At 41.4% G+C, this 17,798-nt stretch overlaps 1 protein-coding gene across 2 annotated transcripts in view; it reads right to left on the bottom strand.

Moving 5' to 3' along the window:
- Positions 1-568: 568 nt before the first annotated feature.
- The window catches only part of LOC132825447 (interleukin-21 receptor-like), a 71,767-nt gene continuing 54,537 nt past the window's right edge, over positions 569-17,798 (bottom strand). For both annotated transcript variants that reach the window (XM_060840725.1, XM_060840724.1), the window contains exon 9: positions 569-5,328. In XM_060840725.1, coding sequence (XP_060696708.1) covers positions 4,372-5,328 — 957 coding nt within the window. In that variant the 3' untranslated portion in view covers positions 569-4,371. The remainder of the gene's footprint in view (positions 5,329-17,798) is intronic.

Raw genomic sequence — 17,798 nt, forward strand, 5'->3', positions numbered from 1 at the left:
ATTTTAATCTTAACTCAACATTCCTGTATGCCTTGCTTATTTTGTAAATATGTACCTCAACATCCATAGAGGACACTAACCTTCCCTCGATGCCTGTGTGTAGTGAAAATATGGAAATTAAGCCAGAAATTCACAATAGTGCTTCCATGAGCTTTGCTTTTGCAAAATAGGTCAAAAGCACCCTCTACTTTAACTTGTTGTGTTGGGTCTTACACTTCATTTTAGGAAGTTGCCACCAACATATAGCGCACATGGAAACTTCTGCTAGGTTTCTGCATCCACGGAATTGAACTTTTGCACAGTAGAAGTTGTAAAGAGTACAAGAAAAACGTCAGTTAAGTGCTTAGTTATGCTTAGTGGTCTTTTCTTGCATTTTGACTTGAAATTATTTCAGCTGTTCTATCTTTGATCACCTCCGTATGTAAGATACCAAGTAACACGTACAGAATAATCCATCAGGTAATTGCCGATGAGCATCTGGAGAGTCACTGGATTTATGTGTTGCATTTACAGAACTGCTTTGAAATGAGATGGGACATCACACTATTCAGACTTTGACTTAGTTTAAACCTTTAGCAAATTTATTCATCAATTGCAAGCATGGATATTTTGTCGCTCAACTCAATGGATGATGCTTAGTGAAATAATGCAGCTTAAAGGGCTGTACTGGCGCTCAAGCTTTCAGAATAACCAAAATTTAATAATTAAAGCCTTAATTTCAAAACCCAGAACACATCAGACATCAATTGTGCAGCAAGAGGTCTCAAAATATTTAAGTTGCCTGCATGCCATCAGTCTTTACATTTCCCCAGTATTCTCAAGTTTGAACACGGGAAAATTTAACCTCATCTTGTGTTAAACATATGCACTAGATCAGAGGACTGAGTGGTGCAAAATCATTGCTGCTTGATTTGTTAATCTAATTTTGCATCTGATCAACTGCTTGTTAAAACACAAGCATTTTCTTGTGTTCAAGTGCAACCTCACCAATGAGGGACTTGTTGCTATTCTGATCTCTGCAAATCATGGCAAATGGTGCTTTATTTCCTGGATGAAATGACCTTAAAAAGTAAGATTATTTTATATGCACCAGTTAAATTCACTGTTTTTTCTCTCAAAGCTCCAAGTCCCTTATGCTTTCCTTTCTAAAGCCTGGTCCATTTTTCACTCATTTTCGATCCATAGTCCGAAAAATAAAAAATGTGGTCTCCTCTAGGAGGGAGGCAGAAAAATAGGCATTAAAACTGGTTAACCTAGCATTGGTAGTGAAGAAAGTACTGTAGTTTATTAAGGATGTGATATCAGGACACCAAGAAAGCACCAATGGGATTACAGGAAGTCCACATGGATTCATGAAATGGAAACCATATTTTACAAACCTACATGTGTTTTCTGAGGACCTAATGAGTAGTACAGGTAAAGTCACCATCGTCTTACTAGAACATAGGGCTGCTCTCTTATTAGAGAAAGAAGACTGGTGGTGGTTTAATATGAAAATTGGGAAGGTGAATCGTTCATGATAACCTCAGCTGGTACAGGAATTCAACCCATGCTGTTGGTGTCACTTTGCATTGCAACTAGCTAAATGAACTATATTGACCCCCAGAATAAATAAGGGAGAAACAATGAATGTGGTGCATTTAAATTTGCAGAAAGTTTTGATAAAATTCCACTTAAGAGGTTATTGGGCAAGGCAATGTTCAAGTTAAACAAGTAATTTTTAACTTGTATAAGATACTTGTTAGACCACAGCTGGAGTACTGTGTATAATTGTGGGAGCCACATTATAGGAAAGATGTGAATGAATTCAAGAGAGTGCAGAAACCATTTGCAAGAATGGTTCCAGGAATGAATAACTTCGGTTATGATGGTTGTTTGAAGAAGTTAGGACTGCTTTCCTTGGAGAAAAGACAGCTAAGAGGAAATGTGATGGAGGTTTTCAACATCATTAACAGGCTGGATAGAGTAGATAGGAGGAAACTGTTTCCACAGTTAAAAAGAAAAAGGAGAGGGCACAGATTTGAAGTGATCCAAAAAGGCAAGGAAAATTAGAGAATTTTTTCACACAGTGAATAGTTAGTGTATGGAATGTTGGCTTGGAAATGTGGTGGAGGCAATTTTAATTGAGCCATTCAAGAAAGCATTGGATGATTATTTGAATAGAAATAACATGCATGAATATGGGGAAATAACAGATGATTGTTTGAAGAACTGGTGTGAGCATGATGGGTTGAATGCCCTCTTTCTGCTCCTTAGCAATCCTGTAATCCCCTTATAAACTCCCCTTACATAAACACATACATGGTGAAGTAGGTTATGGACAGAAGGGAAAATCTGGAAAGACAATTACTTAGTCTTTGTCCCCAGATGCTGTTTTAGAGATGATCTTTATGACTGTTTTTATTGGCCAGGACTTTACTTCAGTGATCTTCTTCTGGTTGCTTCAACTTGATAGTAAGGAGCATAAAGTGACTGGTTCACGCATAAAAAAAGTCTCTGACTTATCAATTAAAAGGTACAGCTTCCAAGAACTATTGCAGGAAAGATAAAGTAGTTTTCATCAAGTTTACATTGAAATTCAATTGCATAAAATAGAGAGACTGCTGCTGAGCTGAGGAAGAACTGAACACTTCTCTCACTCCATCTGTAACTTGTTCCTAGCTCCAAGCAGTTCAGTTACCTGAGAACCAATCACACAGCTGTGAGCAGGCTAAAGAGTCTTTGTTATGGACGAATCAACAGTTTCTTGCAAGCAAAAGCCACATCTATACACTGCTTTGTCCTGAAATCATTTGAAACTCAGACTCCAATCACGGCCTGTTCAGTTGTTTATGATATTTGCAAAGGTATTCGGTTACTTGCTTTCAGCACTACAGACACACTTGCCATCGTTGGTTTTCAAAACATGCTTTATCTCATCTCAGCTAGCATGAAATGAAAAGACGATGAGGAGGAAGGAAATGAATGGGAGAGTGTTACACCTTTTGTGATTGCATGGGAAGATGCCATGGGTGAGTAAGGAAGCATTATGAGTGATGGAGGAGTGGACTAGGGTGTAACAGATGGAACTATGGCAGCAGCATGCTCACAATGGATGGTAGGAGAAGATGCTTTTGGTGATGGCATCTTGCTGGAGGTGATGGAAATGGCTAAGGATTATTCGTTGAATGCAGGAATTGGTGGAGAGGAACGTGACAACATGTTGTTCTGGGCAGAAGGCAAGGGAAAAGGTGAAGGCAGACATGCGGGAGATGGGTTGGACACAGTTGAGGGCCTCCTCAACCATAATGGGGGAAATCTCTAACTTGAGGAAAAAAGAAGGATGTGAGTTACAGTATCCACAATATTTTGCTTTCACTTGAGCTGTACTTTCAATCTTATGGATTCCTCACAGTGCAAGATATTTGCGGGAAGGCAAAGGAGTCACAGCAGTCAATTATCATGATTTAATAGTTTAGCAACAGAGACAGCCACTTTGACTCTCCTATGAAAGAGTCAGTATATTAGATAAATGTGATTTTGGGTTGCTGAAGGGCTGAGAGCTGGTAGGAAGGTTGCCAGGAGTGTTGGTTGTCAAATATGTAGGATGCCAGAACACAAGGTTTGAAGGGGTCGGGTAAGTAATGAAGTGTTTAGGGTAGATTGGGGTGGGCAGGAGCTACAGGATCCTGTCACGGGGCAGAGATGGGAAGTGAGGTCTCTTAGAGTCATCGAAGTATCGTGTCCTGGGGGAGTGTGGGAGTGGTATTTTAGATCCTGGACGGACATAGTCAAAAGGGAGGGGGTCTGGCAGCAGGAGAGAGGATGGAGGGTATAGTTGTAGAGACTTTTGTTTCTGAGGGGAGAGGAGTAATTTCAAGTCTGGGATGGGGGTGGGGAGGTGATGGCAAGGGTGGGATATGGATCCAGGTCCAGTGTTTGGAGAGTGTGGTGGGGGAAAGGGGTTTTGTGAAGGGAAAGTGGAAAAGGAGGTTTCAGGTGGCTGAAGGAGTGGATAGGAGTTGGGTTTGGCGATGGCGGGGAGGGTGTCACATCCCAACCAGAAATGAGAGTGTCCTGGGATGGGGGAGGGGGAAGGGGGGTTGTTGGGTCCTGGGAGGGTAAAGGAGGTCTTGGATCTTGGGTCAAGGAGTGTATCAGTTCTAGTGGCAATTGACTTCAGGTCCCAGGAATAGAGAACAATGTGTTCCCAGGCAAAGATTAGGGGTTGTCGAGTCCTGGGAGGGTGAGGGGTTGTCGAGTACAGGACAGGATGGAGGAGGGGTGGTGGTGATACGTCAGGGGTCTGGTATTTGGAGGGTGTGTCGCAGGTTAAACAGTCAGTTTCATAGTTACTCCACTACAGAAATGACTATCTGGCCATTGGAACATCTATGTAGAAGTGGACTTGGCCCACTGCTTCACATAGCTCCCGTAATACTGCTCTTCCTGCTCTGAATTAACAGGACTATTATTGTCCAGCTCTTGCTTGTGCTCTGCGTTGATTATTCCAACCATATTTATGTTAGTCTTATATCCAGAATCTACGGCTGTCATAGAATCAGTGTCAGTCTCAGTGAATCCACTGTCAACAGTATCTAAATCCAGTGATATCTTTGGATAACCAAGGTCTGGTTCAAGTCTGCTACATGCTGAGAGAGTATCAAGACTTCCATCACTCCAAGAACCACCTTCACCTATATTTCTGTCATTCCAAGAGACATCTTCCCCATCATTCAAAGAAAAAGGTTCATTTTCTTGTCCCCAGTCAGTCATGTTGAGGCACTGAAGATCCAAAGTATCTTCACTTTTCTCCTCATGGGCACAAGCGTATTGTAACAGGGGCATCATGGTGTTTAGTGGTGCATTGTCACAATGTTGAGATGTTTCTGATGTAACTGGGAGCAAATGGTGGAATTGTTGGTTGCTGGTAGGATAATCCTGCTCATTTGAATTGTCTACAGTAGAATTACTATTACATTGGGTCAAGTAGGGTAGTCTGGTTGACTTGCATTTGTAACTGCATTGAGAACAACAAGATGCAACCTCGTCAGTTACTGTGACAGTGTTGATAGATACCTGTCCATAGGATTTATCCTTCCATCGTTGCATGTTGTTTCCAAATTGGCCCCGAGACTGCGATGAATGGCAGGGACTTGGGCCACATAAGGCCTGCCATGAGGAATGAATTTCAGACTGTTTGTCCCATGTTTTCAATCCCATTTTCAATGGTTTCTCAAGAGCAACAGGTTCAGTGTATACCTGAACACTGTCCCCCTTTTCCAGGACCATTACATTTTTCTCATTGACTTCATAAAATGCATCTTGACGTGGAGCATTAACCCAGCTCTGAAACAGTAAAGAGAGACATAATTAAAAGCAACTAAAGATGGAAAGTCTTGTTGATTTGTATTTTCAATATTTTTACATGAAAACTTTGAGATAATTTGGTTAGGGGATTATTGATATAGAGTGCACTATTTGGGTCAATAAAATAACTCTCTACTATACAAAGGGTTACAACTAGGTTCTTAATAAAAAAATCAACTGATATTGATTAACCAATATGATCTGTTCATTGATATCTCAAATTCAACAGTATTACATCACACAGAATGGTTCTCTTCACTTCCATATTCTGCTGCATATGTGGGACAAAGAGAAAAAGTTAACATGACAGCAGTAACTACTATTGAAGGATATTGCAATCTTATCTGCCTTTCTAAACTATAGAAGCCCAAATTAACAGTGCTGTCATGATATAAATTAAAAATAGAACATGCATATCTAAACCATTTTTTATGATTTAGATTTCCCTGGAAAATAGAAGGTATGACGATCAATGGTGGAGCAATTAAAAGTAGGCTGCTGAAGAGGCCAGAATTAGCAAAGCACAGATAACTCAGGATGTGATAGGAGGAGGAGATTACAGAGTTCGTATGTGTGAGGCCATGGAGTGATTTGAAAGCAAGAAAATCTTAAAAATCAATGTGTTGCTTGACTGGGAGTCAATGTAAGTCAGTAAGTACAGTTTGAAAGGGGAATGATGCCTGCTGTGAGTTAAGGCATGGATGATCTGAAATGTGTAGAAAGTGGGAGACGAAGCAGGAGTATGTAAGACTAGTTGAGTCAAAAAGTAACAAAGGCATGAGTGAAGATTCCAGCAGCAATTGAGTTGAACCTGGATGAAGTTGGGAGATGTGGAAATAGGTGGTCTTAATGATGGAATGAATGAAGTCAGAAACTTATCTCAGGATCAACTGCGACACAAGGTTGTGAACAGACTAGCTTAACCTCAGACTGTTTCTCGAGAGAGGGATATAGAGTGGGTAACGAGGGAACGTGTAAGGATAGTGTTGTGGGCAGAAAAGAATGTCTTCAGTCCCTTCTTTATTGGTGGAAATTTCTGCTTGCCCAGAACTGGATGTCAGATAAACAGATTGATAATTTAGCAACGGTGGAGGAATTGAGATAAAGCTGGGCTTCATCAGTACAAATTCACCTTACAATGATGTTGCTGAGCGGCAGCATTGTCACATAGGAAGGGCCAAGTATAGATCCTTGGTGGAAAGCCAACAGTAAAAGTGCAGGAGTAGGAGAAGAAACCAGCTTTTCCCCAGCTATGATTAGATAAGATTAGAATGACATGACTGCTGTCCTATTCAGCTGGACAACAGTGGAGAGGTGTTGAAGATGGACGGACTAGTCATCTTTGTCAAAGACCGGTCAAGGAAAGTGAGAGAGGCAAAGTTTATCTTTGTCACAGTCACTTGGGATATCTATTTTCAGCACCTCCAAGCTCAGGAGGGGATACCTAAGGAAGAGCTGTTTGGATACTGTGGCAGAAAAAGAAGTCTGATTAAGGATTCAAGACTTATTTCCCAGGGGAGATTGAGTTGGTGTAGAAAACTGATTGGATTGGAGAGATCACATGACATTTGGATCCATAAAAAACAAAGCTGTCAAGCAAAGAGAAATACTGAATTTGATATTATCAATAATGTAGAGTAACAAGTAGAGAAGGAGACTGGAGACTACTGCTGAGGTAAAGATTATGAAAAGTAAAAATTCCTTTCCACCCTCAAAGAGTCCCAAACAGGTACAGCACAAGCCCTTTTAAATTTTTCTTGAAAATTATGTCTTAGCTTCAGTAAGCATAAGCAATAGGAACAGGAGTAGACTATCATTCATTCCTTTGATTGTGTTCCACCATTAAACAATATCATGGTTGGTTTTGTTTCTCTATTCTAACTTCCTGCAGAATCCCAACACACTTCCCTTCGTATCTAACAATTCTGTAAAGCCTTTTATCTGAGCATGCTCAGCAACTGAGCATTGACAGCTTTGTGGTATAGAAAATTGCGAACATTTAGAAACGTTTGAGGAAATAAATTTCTCTTCACTGGTTCCCTGCTATGCACAACCTCAAGCAGAATTTTGTTTTTGTAAGCCCATGTCGATTCTGCTTAATTGTAATATGGGAGTCTAATATTTCTAATAAAACATTCTAATAGTTTCTCTGGCACTGATAACAGATTAACTAGGCTACAGTTCTCAGCTTTCTTTCTCATTCCATTCTTGGTTCAGACTTAAACTTACTGCTTTAGAATTTATTGGAAAATTTCTAAAACCTAGAGAATTCTGGTAAATCAAAACCACATCATCCACTAACTCTGTGGTCATCTGTTTTAAAGTTCATATGCCAGGTGGTAGTATGCCAGGGAACAAGATGGGCACCTGTCATGAGGAGTGTTAAGAGTATGTGGGGGTTGTTTGGGGTGGGGGAGGGTGGTTGGTGCTCAGGTCTGGTGGGGAGAGATTGGATTTTCTGTCTGGCAGTGGTGAAAAGGAGGGGAGAAGAGGTGATGGCAAGTCCCAGGAAGAGGTGGAGTGTCAAATAAAGTGAAAGATTATCAGATCTAGGTTTGTGTGGTGTAAGGGGTCTGGGAGAGGTGTAGTCGGGGATGTGTATGGTAAGTTGAGCTCAGTTAGCCAAGCAGAGCACAACAGAGCTTTTTTCCCTATCTTACTGCACCTTCAGATTGCTCATACATAGTAGCTTCTTAGAAAACAGAGACAGTAACCTGGAAAGAGGAGCCCCCAGTATCCCCTTCTGAATTTAGAGGCTAAAAGCAGTGGAGGGAGTGGTGGAGACAGGTGAGCCAGAAGAAGATGACCCACCACCAATACAGAGCACAGACTAAATTATAGCCTTTGATTTTATTAAAAATCAATTAAAGACTGGGAAATGTGGCTATTATGGTCAAATTTTACATCTGTTTATGATACTTCCATAACAGCTGATTGTTCGGATCATTTTTGATCACCTCCTTGGCAGAATATCCTGTTTTGGGCACATTGTACATCTGCCTTTTGTACTGCTCTGATGTCTTGTAACTTCTTAAAAGCTTAAAGGATTTATTTCGGCTGAAGGAGACGTTCCATTGTCTTAAATACAGACTACATTTTCTGCTTCAACTTGGTCCACTTTAGCCTGAGACAAGGTATCAGCTATAGTCTGTGTTTTTCCTGGTATATACACTGCTGTGTAATCTTAAAGTGTCAGCCTCCGTCTAAACCCCTTGATATATAAAGCCATTTTGACTGTCTCCTTCGAAACCAATTGTGTGACCACTGCTCTGTGGTTTGTCTCAATTTGAAGTTTCAATCTCATCAGGTAGTCTGAGAATCGCAATTATCCCCACATTGCCATCAGTTTTGAATTCTGTTTTTCTTGCTAATGCTGTTTGATTTCAGTTAATGCTATGGAGATGAAGTAGATCAATTTAATTTCTAACATTCCAACTGGTCCCAGAACTGTTGAGAATGCATCTGTGACCACTGACATGGAAATACTAGGATGACTATGTATCAGCACAAAGGGAAAAAAAATTATGCCTAGAAACGCAATGATTTTTCTTAAAGATTATGTATTTTGAAATTAATTAATCTACCCTGTTGGCCATTCTCAGAAATCTCTAGGCACCATGTATACTCTTTGATTGTGGGAGTCACTTATGACTCTTGTTTTTTGAATTGGAGGTGCCAGTGTTGGACTGGAGTTTACAAAGTTAAAAGTCACACAATGCCAGGTTATAATCCAACAGGTTTATTTGGAAGCACTAGCTTTCAGAGCGCTACTCCTTCATCAGGTGGTTGTGATGAAGGAGCAGCGCTCCAAAAGCCAGTGCTTCCAAATAAACCTGTTGGACTATAGCCTGGTGGTGTGTGATTGTTAACTTTGTTTTTTGAAGTTTGTTCCTTTGTTTCCCAAGAATCTAACTCTCATTCTTACAAATTCACATATCTCATTCAATGTAGGATTCTTTTATAATTTGCTGAAAATGTGTTGCTGGTTAAAGCACAGCAGGTTAGGCAGCATCCAAGGAACAGGAAATTCGACGTTTCAGGCATAAGCCCTTCATCAGGAATGAGGAGAGTGTGCCAAGCAGGCTAAGATAAAAGGTAGGGAGGAGGGACTTGGGGGAGGGACGATGGAGATGTGATAGGTGGAAGGAGGTCAAGGTGAGGGTGATAGGCTGGAGTGGGGTGGGGGCGGAGAGGTCAGGAAGAAGATTGCAGGTTAGGAGGGCGGTGCTGAGTTGAGGAAAGCGACTGAGACAAGGTGGGGGGAGGGGAAATGAGGAAACTGGAGAAATCTGAGTTCATTCCTTGTGGTTGGAGGGTTCCCAGGCGGAAGATGAGGCGCTCTTCCTCCAGCCGTCGTGTTGTTATGTTCTGCCGGTGGAGGAGTCCAAGGACCTGCACGTCCTCGGTGGAGTGGGAGGGAGAGTTAAAAGTGTTGAGCCACGGGGTGGTTGGGTTGGTTGGTCCGGGTGTCCCAGAGGTGTTCTCTGAAGCGTTCCCCAAGTAAGCGGCCCGTCTCCCCAATATAGAGGAGGCCACATCGGGTGCAGCGGATGCAATAGATGATGTGTGTGGAGGTACAGGTGAACTTGTGGCGGATATGGAAGGATCCCTTGGGGCCCTGGAGAGAAGTGAGGGAGGAGGTGTGGGCGCAAGTTTTACATTTCCTGCGGTTGCACCTGTACCTCCACACACATCATCTATTGCAACCTGTACCTCCACACACATCATCTATTGCATCCGCTGCACCCGATGTGGCCTCCTCTATATTGGGGAGACGGGCCGCTTACTTGCGGAATGCTTCAGAGAACACCTCTGGGACGCCCGGACCAACCAACCCAACCACCCTGTGGCTCAACACTTTAACTCTCCCTCCCACTCCACCGAGGACATGCAGGTCCTTGGACTCCTCCACCAGCAGAACATAACAACACGACGGCTGGAGGAGGAGCGCCTCATCTTCTGCCTGGGAACCCTCCAACCACAAGGAATGAACTCAGATTTCTCCAGTTTCCTCATTTCCCCTCCCCCCACCTTGTCTCAGTCAGTTTCCTCAACTCAGCACCGCCCTCCTAACCTGCAATCTTCTTCCTGACCTCTCCGCCCCCACCCCACTCCGGCCTATCACCCTCACCTTGACCTCCTTCCACCTATCACATCTCCATCGCCCCTCCCCCAAGTCCCTCCTCCCTACCTTTTATCTTAGCCTGCTTGGCACACTCTCCTCATTCCTGATGAAGGGCTTATGCCCGAAACGTCGAATTTCCTGTTCCTTGGATGCTGCCTAACCTGCTGTGCTTTAACCAGCAACACATTTTCAGCTGTGATCTCCAGCATCTGCAGACCTCATTTTTTACCCGATTCTTTTATAATTTCACAAACATTGTGGTTATATTCCTGTTTTATAGTGCCTTTTATAAATATGTAATTTATTTGACAAATACCTCCCTTATTCTCATCTAGAATGTGTGACATTGTCTGCTGATATATCACTGCAGCTGATCATATCCCAAAAGAAAGGCAATTAAAACACGACTTCTTAAAAGGTGAATGGTTCCAATGACATTGACCCATAGGGATATTTGCCAAAAACAATGAATTTCGCATCTAAATTAGTGAAGAACACAGCATTGGTAAACGTTACCAGACTTTCATCTACTGAAGACATTAGATGAACTTCTCTTTATATTGTCTCATTTAATTGTGTCAAATCTATACATAACCTGAGCTCCCCATTAGGCTTAGGAACTGTTACAATCTCTAAACGCCACTTAATTTGCTTTGTAACAGATAATACTTTACACCTTTATGTAGCATGCTGTCAAGTGCTTCTTTAACTTTCTGCAGCAATGGATGTGTTCCCTTTGGGACAGTAGCAATGTGATCTGATATTCCCTGTTGAGCATATCTGGATCCTGAGAAGAATTCAGTCCCATTATTTTGCTGTTGGGCTTTGTCCACTCTTTTCAGAAGATTTAGTTGTCTCTTTGCATTTCTACTCAATAAATATTTTTGATCCTTGAATAGAGAGAGTACCTTTGCTCTCTTGCCCCATGTAACTAAGTGTTGTTGTGATCTGACCTTTTACAGTGTCCTTAGACTTTGTTTGTTAATTCTACGTAGTTAGATGTCTATTGTTGTGACCCATTGCAAATGGTTTGCCAAGATTGTAACACCTATGCCACTGTGTAGCTTAAACTCTGTTTTAAAGCCTTTGACTTGGAATGTGACTGATCAGATTATCACTATGGATTTAATCAAAGCTAAGGCAGGAAAATGGTGGATACCTCTGTCAACCTCCCACCTGATTAAATGCAGCTCCTGCCACTAAAGCTGGTGTGATAGAAGGCTCATGATTCTGCCTATGGACTTGGGGGAACGCTACATATAACTTCAGACTTGCAAATGATCCAAGTGGGAAATGTAGTAAACAAGAAGGAGTTTAGTAACAGCTTCCAGGAAAATATGGATGCACGAGTAAAAAGGGCTGACACGTAGCAAAGAGAGTGTGAGGTAATTTTGCTAAGACAAATGAGGGCAAGAACATAGGAACAAGGCTTCTCGTCAACCAAATTCCAAATACCTTTGTTCATTAAAATAGAGATTGAATCTGGAAAAGAGACAAGGGGCAACAAAGATGGAGATCCACAGAAATCCAAAACAAAAACAATTTCAGGACAAGGAATCTTTTGAGAGTGACGTGAAAAAATGCTTTTACAAATGTAACCTTTGCCACCCTTTCTCTGTAGCTCATTGTGGGCTCCAGGGATTACATGACCTAGGCCTGTATTCCCCACATTTTAAAACGTTAAGGACTGATTTGATAAAATCTTTCAAGAGACATGGGAATTCAGCTATTGTAGGTCGAAACTATTTTCACTGGGTGGAGAGTCTAAGACCAGGGCAATACCTAAAAAATTAGAATCATATCTTTCAGGAGCGAAATTAGGACATTTAAGGGTAGTGATTAATTGATTACTCTCTTCTGCAACTGACACCTAATGTTAGATAAATTAGTAATTGTAAATTAGTATTGAAATGCTTTTGTCAATCAAGGTATTTAGGGATATAGTTCAAAGGCAGATTTATGAAGATGGGTCATAGATTAGCTGCATTCCCAAAGAAAAATGGAATATTTTCAAGCAATTAAATTAATTAGTCTGATTTTTTTTTAGTATCTGAAACTGCTATCATATACAACTGAAGGGCTTTTCCCATCAGCAAATCATCTGTGGCAATTTCCTACTATAACCACCAGCATTAAATCACTCGTGTTTTATAATCAGAGAATTTACATGCAAAGCCCGTTTAGGGCAATGCAGACTTCCAAAGGTGAGGGTCGAGATTAGAGTGGTGCTGGAAATGCACAGCAGGTCAGGCAGCATCCGAGGAGCAGGAAAATCGACGTTTCGGGCAAGAGCACTTCATCAGGAAGGTCTCCAGCCTGAAACATTAAATTTTCTGCTCCTCAGATGCTGCCTCACCTGCTGTGCATTTCCAGCACCACTCTAATCTTGACTATAATTTCCAGCATCTGCAGTCGTCACTTTCTCCGAGCCAAAGGTGCGGGACAGGTCAGGAGAGAGGAAGGGGACTAAATCAAAGTGGACTTCGAAGGAAAGATAAAGCACTCTACCCCCTTTCTATTCTAAAACCAATTATCAATCAAATATATTTTAAAAATCAAAGTAATTTGTGGAGGAACACTCCAAACCTGGTCAGAAGCAAAAAGACAGCAGTTTATCGCTGAGTACAGCTAGAGAGAGTGTGACTTTTGGAATTTGTACAATAAGGGAATTCGATGAGTGAGGTGGTCAGTCTAAACAATAGGCAGATTATAAATTATAAAGATTAAGTAGCTATAAGAAGTAGCAAGTGAGTAGTTGATGAAAGAAGCAAACTTCAGATGCATAAGATAGTTATCCACTTTTGGTAATTAGTTAGTACATATTTTATCTGCTTCTTTCAAAGCTCCTGTAATTTATTAATAATTACAAGAAATGTAAAGTGTAACGAGACACAGAGACCTCATGGCAAAGTCATTAATTATGAGTATCTATTATAAGAGTTGGGTGTACAAGTAACTAGATTTATTTTCTACTTTAGAAAAAGTGTGTATATTGCTGGATTACAGAAAAATGTAAATCTTTTATGTCATTGTTAACTGCTTACCTCATCTGTACATGAGAGGTAGCTAATTGGTAAGGGTGAGTAATTCTACTTTCCTATCTCAATTTTATAGTCCATTGGTAGATTAATGTATAACCGAGCAGGTCAGTTGAGTAGAAATTTAGCATGTGGGCAGTTATGAGTGCTTCATGTGGCCTAGGTGAACACATATAGGAAGTGTCACCATTTGCGGCAACCTGAGCTCCAGGTTTCAGAATCCAAGTCACTGTGGTACATTCAGATAGCCGACATAGATAGCACATTTAAGGAGCTGATCACACCTCAGGTTAGGAGCATGTCAGCTAAAAGGGAACGGGTGACCACCACAAAGTCCAGGAGTAACAGGCAGATAGCAGATGAAGTCCTGCCTTCATAATGAAGATACCCTCCATTGCATTGTGTGATATTCTCACTGTGGTAAATGAACTAGAGTTTAAACAGATCTCTCACTCAAGACTGAACATCTATGAGGTTCTGCAAACCATCAGCAGAAAAACTGTATTCAACCATAGTCTGTAACTGCATTTCCTTGCTCTACCATTACAACCAAGCCAGGGGAATTAACACTTTGATCATTAAAAATGCAGGAGGACCTGACAGGAACAGTAACACACATAGCTAAAAGTGAGGTATCAACCTGGGGAAGATACAACACAGGACTACATGCATGCCAGGCAGGATAAGTAACTTGCAATAGACTTAAATAAGTGATTTTATACCAAAAGATTAGTTCTCAAGTCACCATAGTCCTAGTGGATTATAGGCTGCTCCCCCATTAAAAGAGGTGACTGGTGGTGACTTAACCTATGCCTCAGGTGAAGGGTAAGGTTGAGAAGGTGGGATCTTCAGGGTGACCTCAGCCAGTATATGAATTAGACCTGTGCTGATAGCATCACTCTGCATTATAAACCAACCATCCAGCCAACTGAGCTAACTCCATTAAATAGTAGTTTTATATGTCAATGGTTCATAATTGATGCCTGCAACTTGTTAATTACAGAGATCTTGTCTGTGTTTTCTATTAACTTGGTTCTAAAAGACAAGTAAACCGGGGAATTCTACGTATTTTGATAAAATCCTTTTAATTTTATGATGAGCCCAGGAATCATACTGTCGAAACCTGTTGGTCAACACAGTACATTTGGAACGGCTCAGGCCTGGAGGGTCGGAGGGCCTGTTCCTGGGCTGTAAATTTTCTTTGCTCTTTGTTCTTTTCTTTGTAACTGACTATGATCTCAACCCACTGTCTTCTGTTGCAGGGGAGCTCGGTGGAAGATTTCTTATAATTAATCAATACACAAAGATCTATCATGATAGAGGTAGGAAGTGGGATTAATTGAATAGCCATTTCAAAGAATTGACACAGGGAGGATGAGCTGAACATACTCCGTACGTTATCATTTTGTGATTCTCTGACAGTTAGGAATGGGTTGTTAAAAAAAAAGAAAGCTGGTGTCTGACACAGTGGAGTGCTGATATGTTCACTTGGTTAGCAGCATCACCACAGTGATAAGAAGTCCTGCATAGCTGATTCCTGTCTCTTCCTAATACGAGCTGCTGATCTGCTTTGCTCTAAAGAGGAAACTGTTGTGGTTCCTCTCATTCTCTATGAAACTGTTGAGCTAGCTTCGAGGTTTTCTCACTTGCTATTGCACTTTTGACAACTCTGGTGCTGATTTATCACAGTATCTCAGAGGATCATCAAACAGGAAAAAAACATGAACAACATTTCATGGTCTCTGATCCAGGACTGACCAGTATGTACATGCTGACACGAATGTGAAGTGCAATGTTGTACACCTTTGCCTTTGTGTGAATTTGAGCCTCTCAATGTTCTTTTGTGTATGCACATTCATCCAATTGACCCATACTCTGATCTTATCCATTTAGAAGTAGATGAGACATTCTGGCTTTGTCTATCTCAAAAATCTTATACAGTTTTATTAATTTTTAAAAACATTTCTTCCTCTTTAACAAATAGGATTTTGCAAATGGTATAATTTACTGGCTATTTGCGGAGATGCTCACTATTCTAGTTGTAATCCAGACTTTAATTTTTGGTTGGTCACTTCAAGACAATTCTATTCTCATTCAGTGCTATTCTATGCATTTTTCAGCAGGATTGAGGAAATGTACTCAGCACCGAGCTGCTAATCTGCCCCGTTCTGAATATTCAATACAGAAAAGACCACCTGGTGATTGTGTGCAGATTGTGATATTACTTTAAAGGGGATCTATCCCAGACAGTAACATTGGTTTTATTGGTTAACTGAAAAAAGGAAGGCAAGTAGTACAACTTTGTAAAAGTCATGTTGTATCTGCCAACATTGGTATTTTAGAGATGGAAACTGACACAGTTTTGTTAGATCAGAACTGTGGAGCAAAATCAGGTGAACACAGGTGAGTCAGGGATCAACCGTGATCTGAGAGCAGAATAGTTTAAGGAGTAAAATGGCCCACTCCTGGTCCAATGTTCGTGAGCTTGAAGTTAGGATTTTTGGAAGAATATTAAGGCCATATTGGCCAGGATGATTCGAGTACTGAAAGATTTTGTTACGTGGAGAGATTAGAAAACTTCAATAGAAATGATGAGAGATTGGATTCAGGAGGTCAGTTATTAGATTAGATTACTTACAGTGTGGAAACAGGCCCTTCGGCCCAACAAGTCCACACTGACCCGCCAAAGCGCAACCCACCCATACCCCTACATTTACCCCTTACCCAACACTATGGGCAATTTAGCGTGGCCAATTCACCTGACCCGCACATCTTTGGACTGTGGGAGGAAACCGGAGCACCCAGAGGAAACCCACGCAGACACCGGGAGAACGTGCAAACTCCACACAGTCAGTCGCCTGAGTCGGGAACTGAACCCGGGTCTCAGGCGCTGTGAGGCAGCAGTGCTAACCACTGTGCCACCGTGCCGCCCACAAATGAGGAGTTGTTAATAAATAAATCAAGAGAAGCTGTTCCTACCGATTAATGAATTGGTAAACCAGTGGACATAAGTTGAGGGTCAAGAACAAAGGGAGAGGGTCATTAGAACTTGGACCAGAAAAGCAGGAAACAGAATCTGTATCAGTTTTTAACAAGGAAGTGAACCAATATTTGGAAAATAAAATGCAATAGTAGAGGACAAGAGAACGGTTAGTAGGATAGAACTCTTTAAAGGGGTAATGGGCTGAATAGTCTCGTTTCGGCTATAAAATTCTACAGTGAGATCTTTGAAGGGAGATCCAAATTGTGACATTCAGTCATTTCAAAAATGGGTCTGAATGGGGAGAACCGATGTTTGAAAAGGGACCTAATGTAAAATTCTTCTTCTCTAACTCAAACTAGGAACAACGATGATGTTTTCAACTGACCCCTACCCATACTAGGCCTGTACCATCTCTGGCTGTCAGTTCTCTTCCCAAATTTGATCTGGAACATGAGTTCCCTTTAGTTGACCAAGGAGCTGATCTCTAACTTGCTGAAAAGTTCAATTAGCCAAGAGAGAGTCATGGCAAATGGACCGTTTATATTCAGAATGCTTATTATTTTGGCATATTCCTATATGCAACATGCTGTGAATCTTGTTGTGTTCACAATGTGTTATTATGTAGGTCAATCCAGAACTGAATATTGTTTCATGATGCAAGTTGTTTGAATGAAACGCCATTCTGAAAGGCTGCGTTTTGTTTTCCTATGGGCTTCAGTACCCTGACATCAGGATCAAAGGGGCTGTTAAGTCCTTGAAATAATTCAGCGCAACCTTTTAGGATGATGACCTTACTGGGATTCATCAGGGAGAGGTGGTTACCTGTGTATACTCCTCCATTAACACCGGTCCAGTCAGATGACAAAGAACCAACTGGGAGAGCTGAGACAGGTAGGTAGGTAGGTGAGAGAGGTTGAGAGTGATTCAGAGGGAGGAACTATTGGAAACATAAATCTAAACTATGTTCAGAAGGACAAAAGAGCAGATGCCTCAGAGCAGAGTGGAAACTCCTCCATGTTAGCATTGGGATGTGAGGTTAGCTTGCTGCTGGCAGCCCTTCTCTTTGTGTGGGTCAGCCTCTGATGACCCTTGACCCTGATGCAGGAGTACTGCTTTAATTGCTGTGAGAAAGCGGATGAAGTATAGTGGTGACTCACTGATACTGGAAACATTCTGTCCCTTTAAATTACTCCTAATGTGAGTCTTGAAGATTAATTTGGCTGCACACCTCTATTCATTTGTTCACCCATTCACATACAGGCCTTCCTCTAGGTGTCCTTCCCAGCTATGTGAATGCATTGGG

Source organism: Hemiscyllium ocellatum, chromosome 20 (assembly GCF_020745735.1).
Source record: "Hemiscyllium ocellatum isolate sHemOce1 chromosome 20, sHemOce1.pat.X.cur, whole genome shotgun sequence".
NCBI lineage: Eukaryota > Metazoa > Chordata > Chondrichthyes > Orectolobiformes > Hemiscylliidae > Hemiscyllium > Hemiscyllium ocellatum.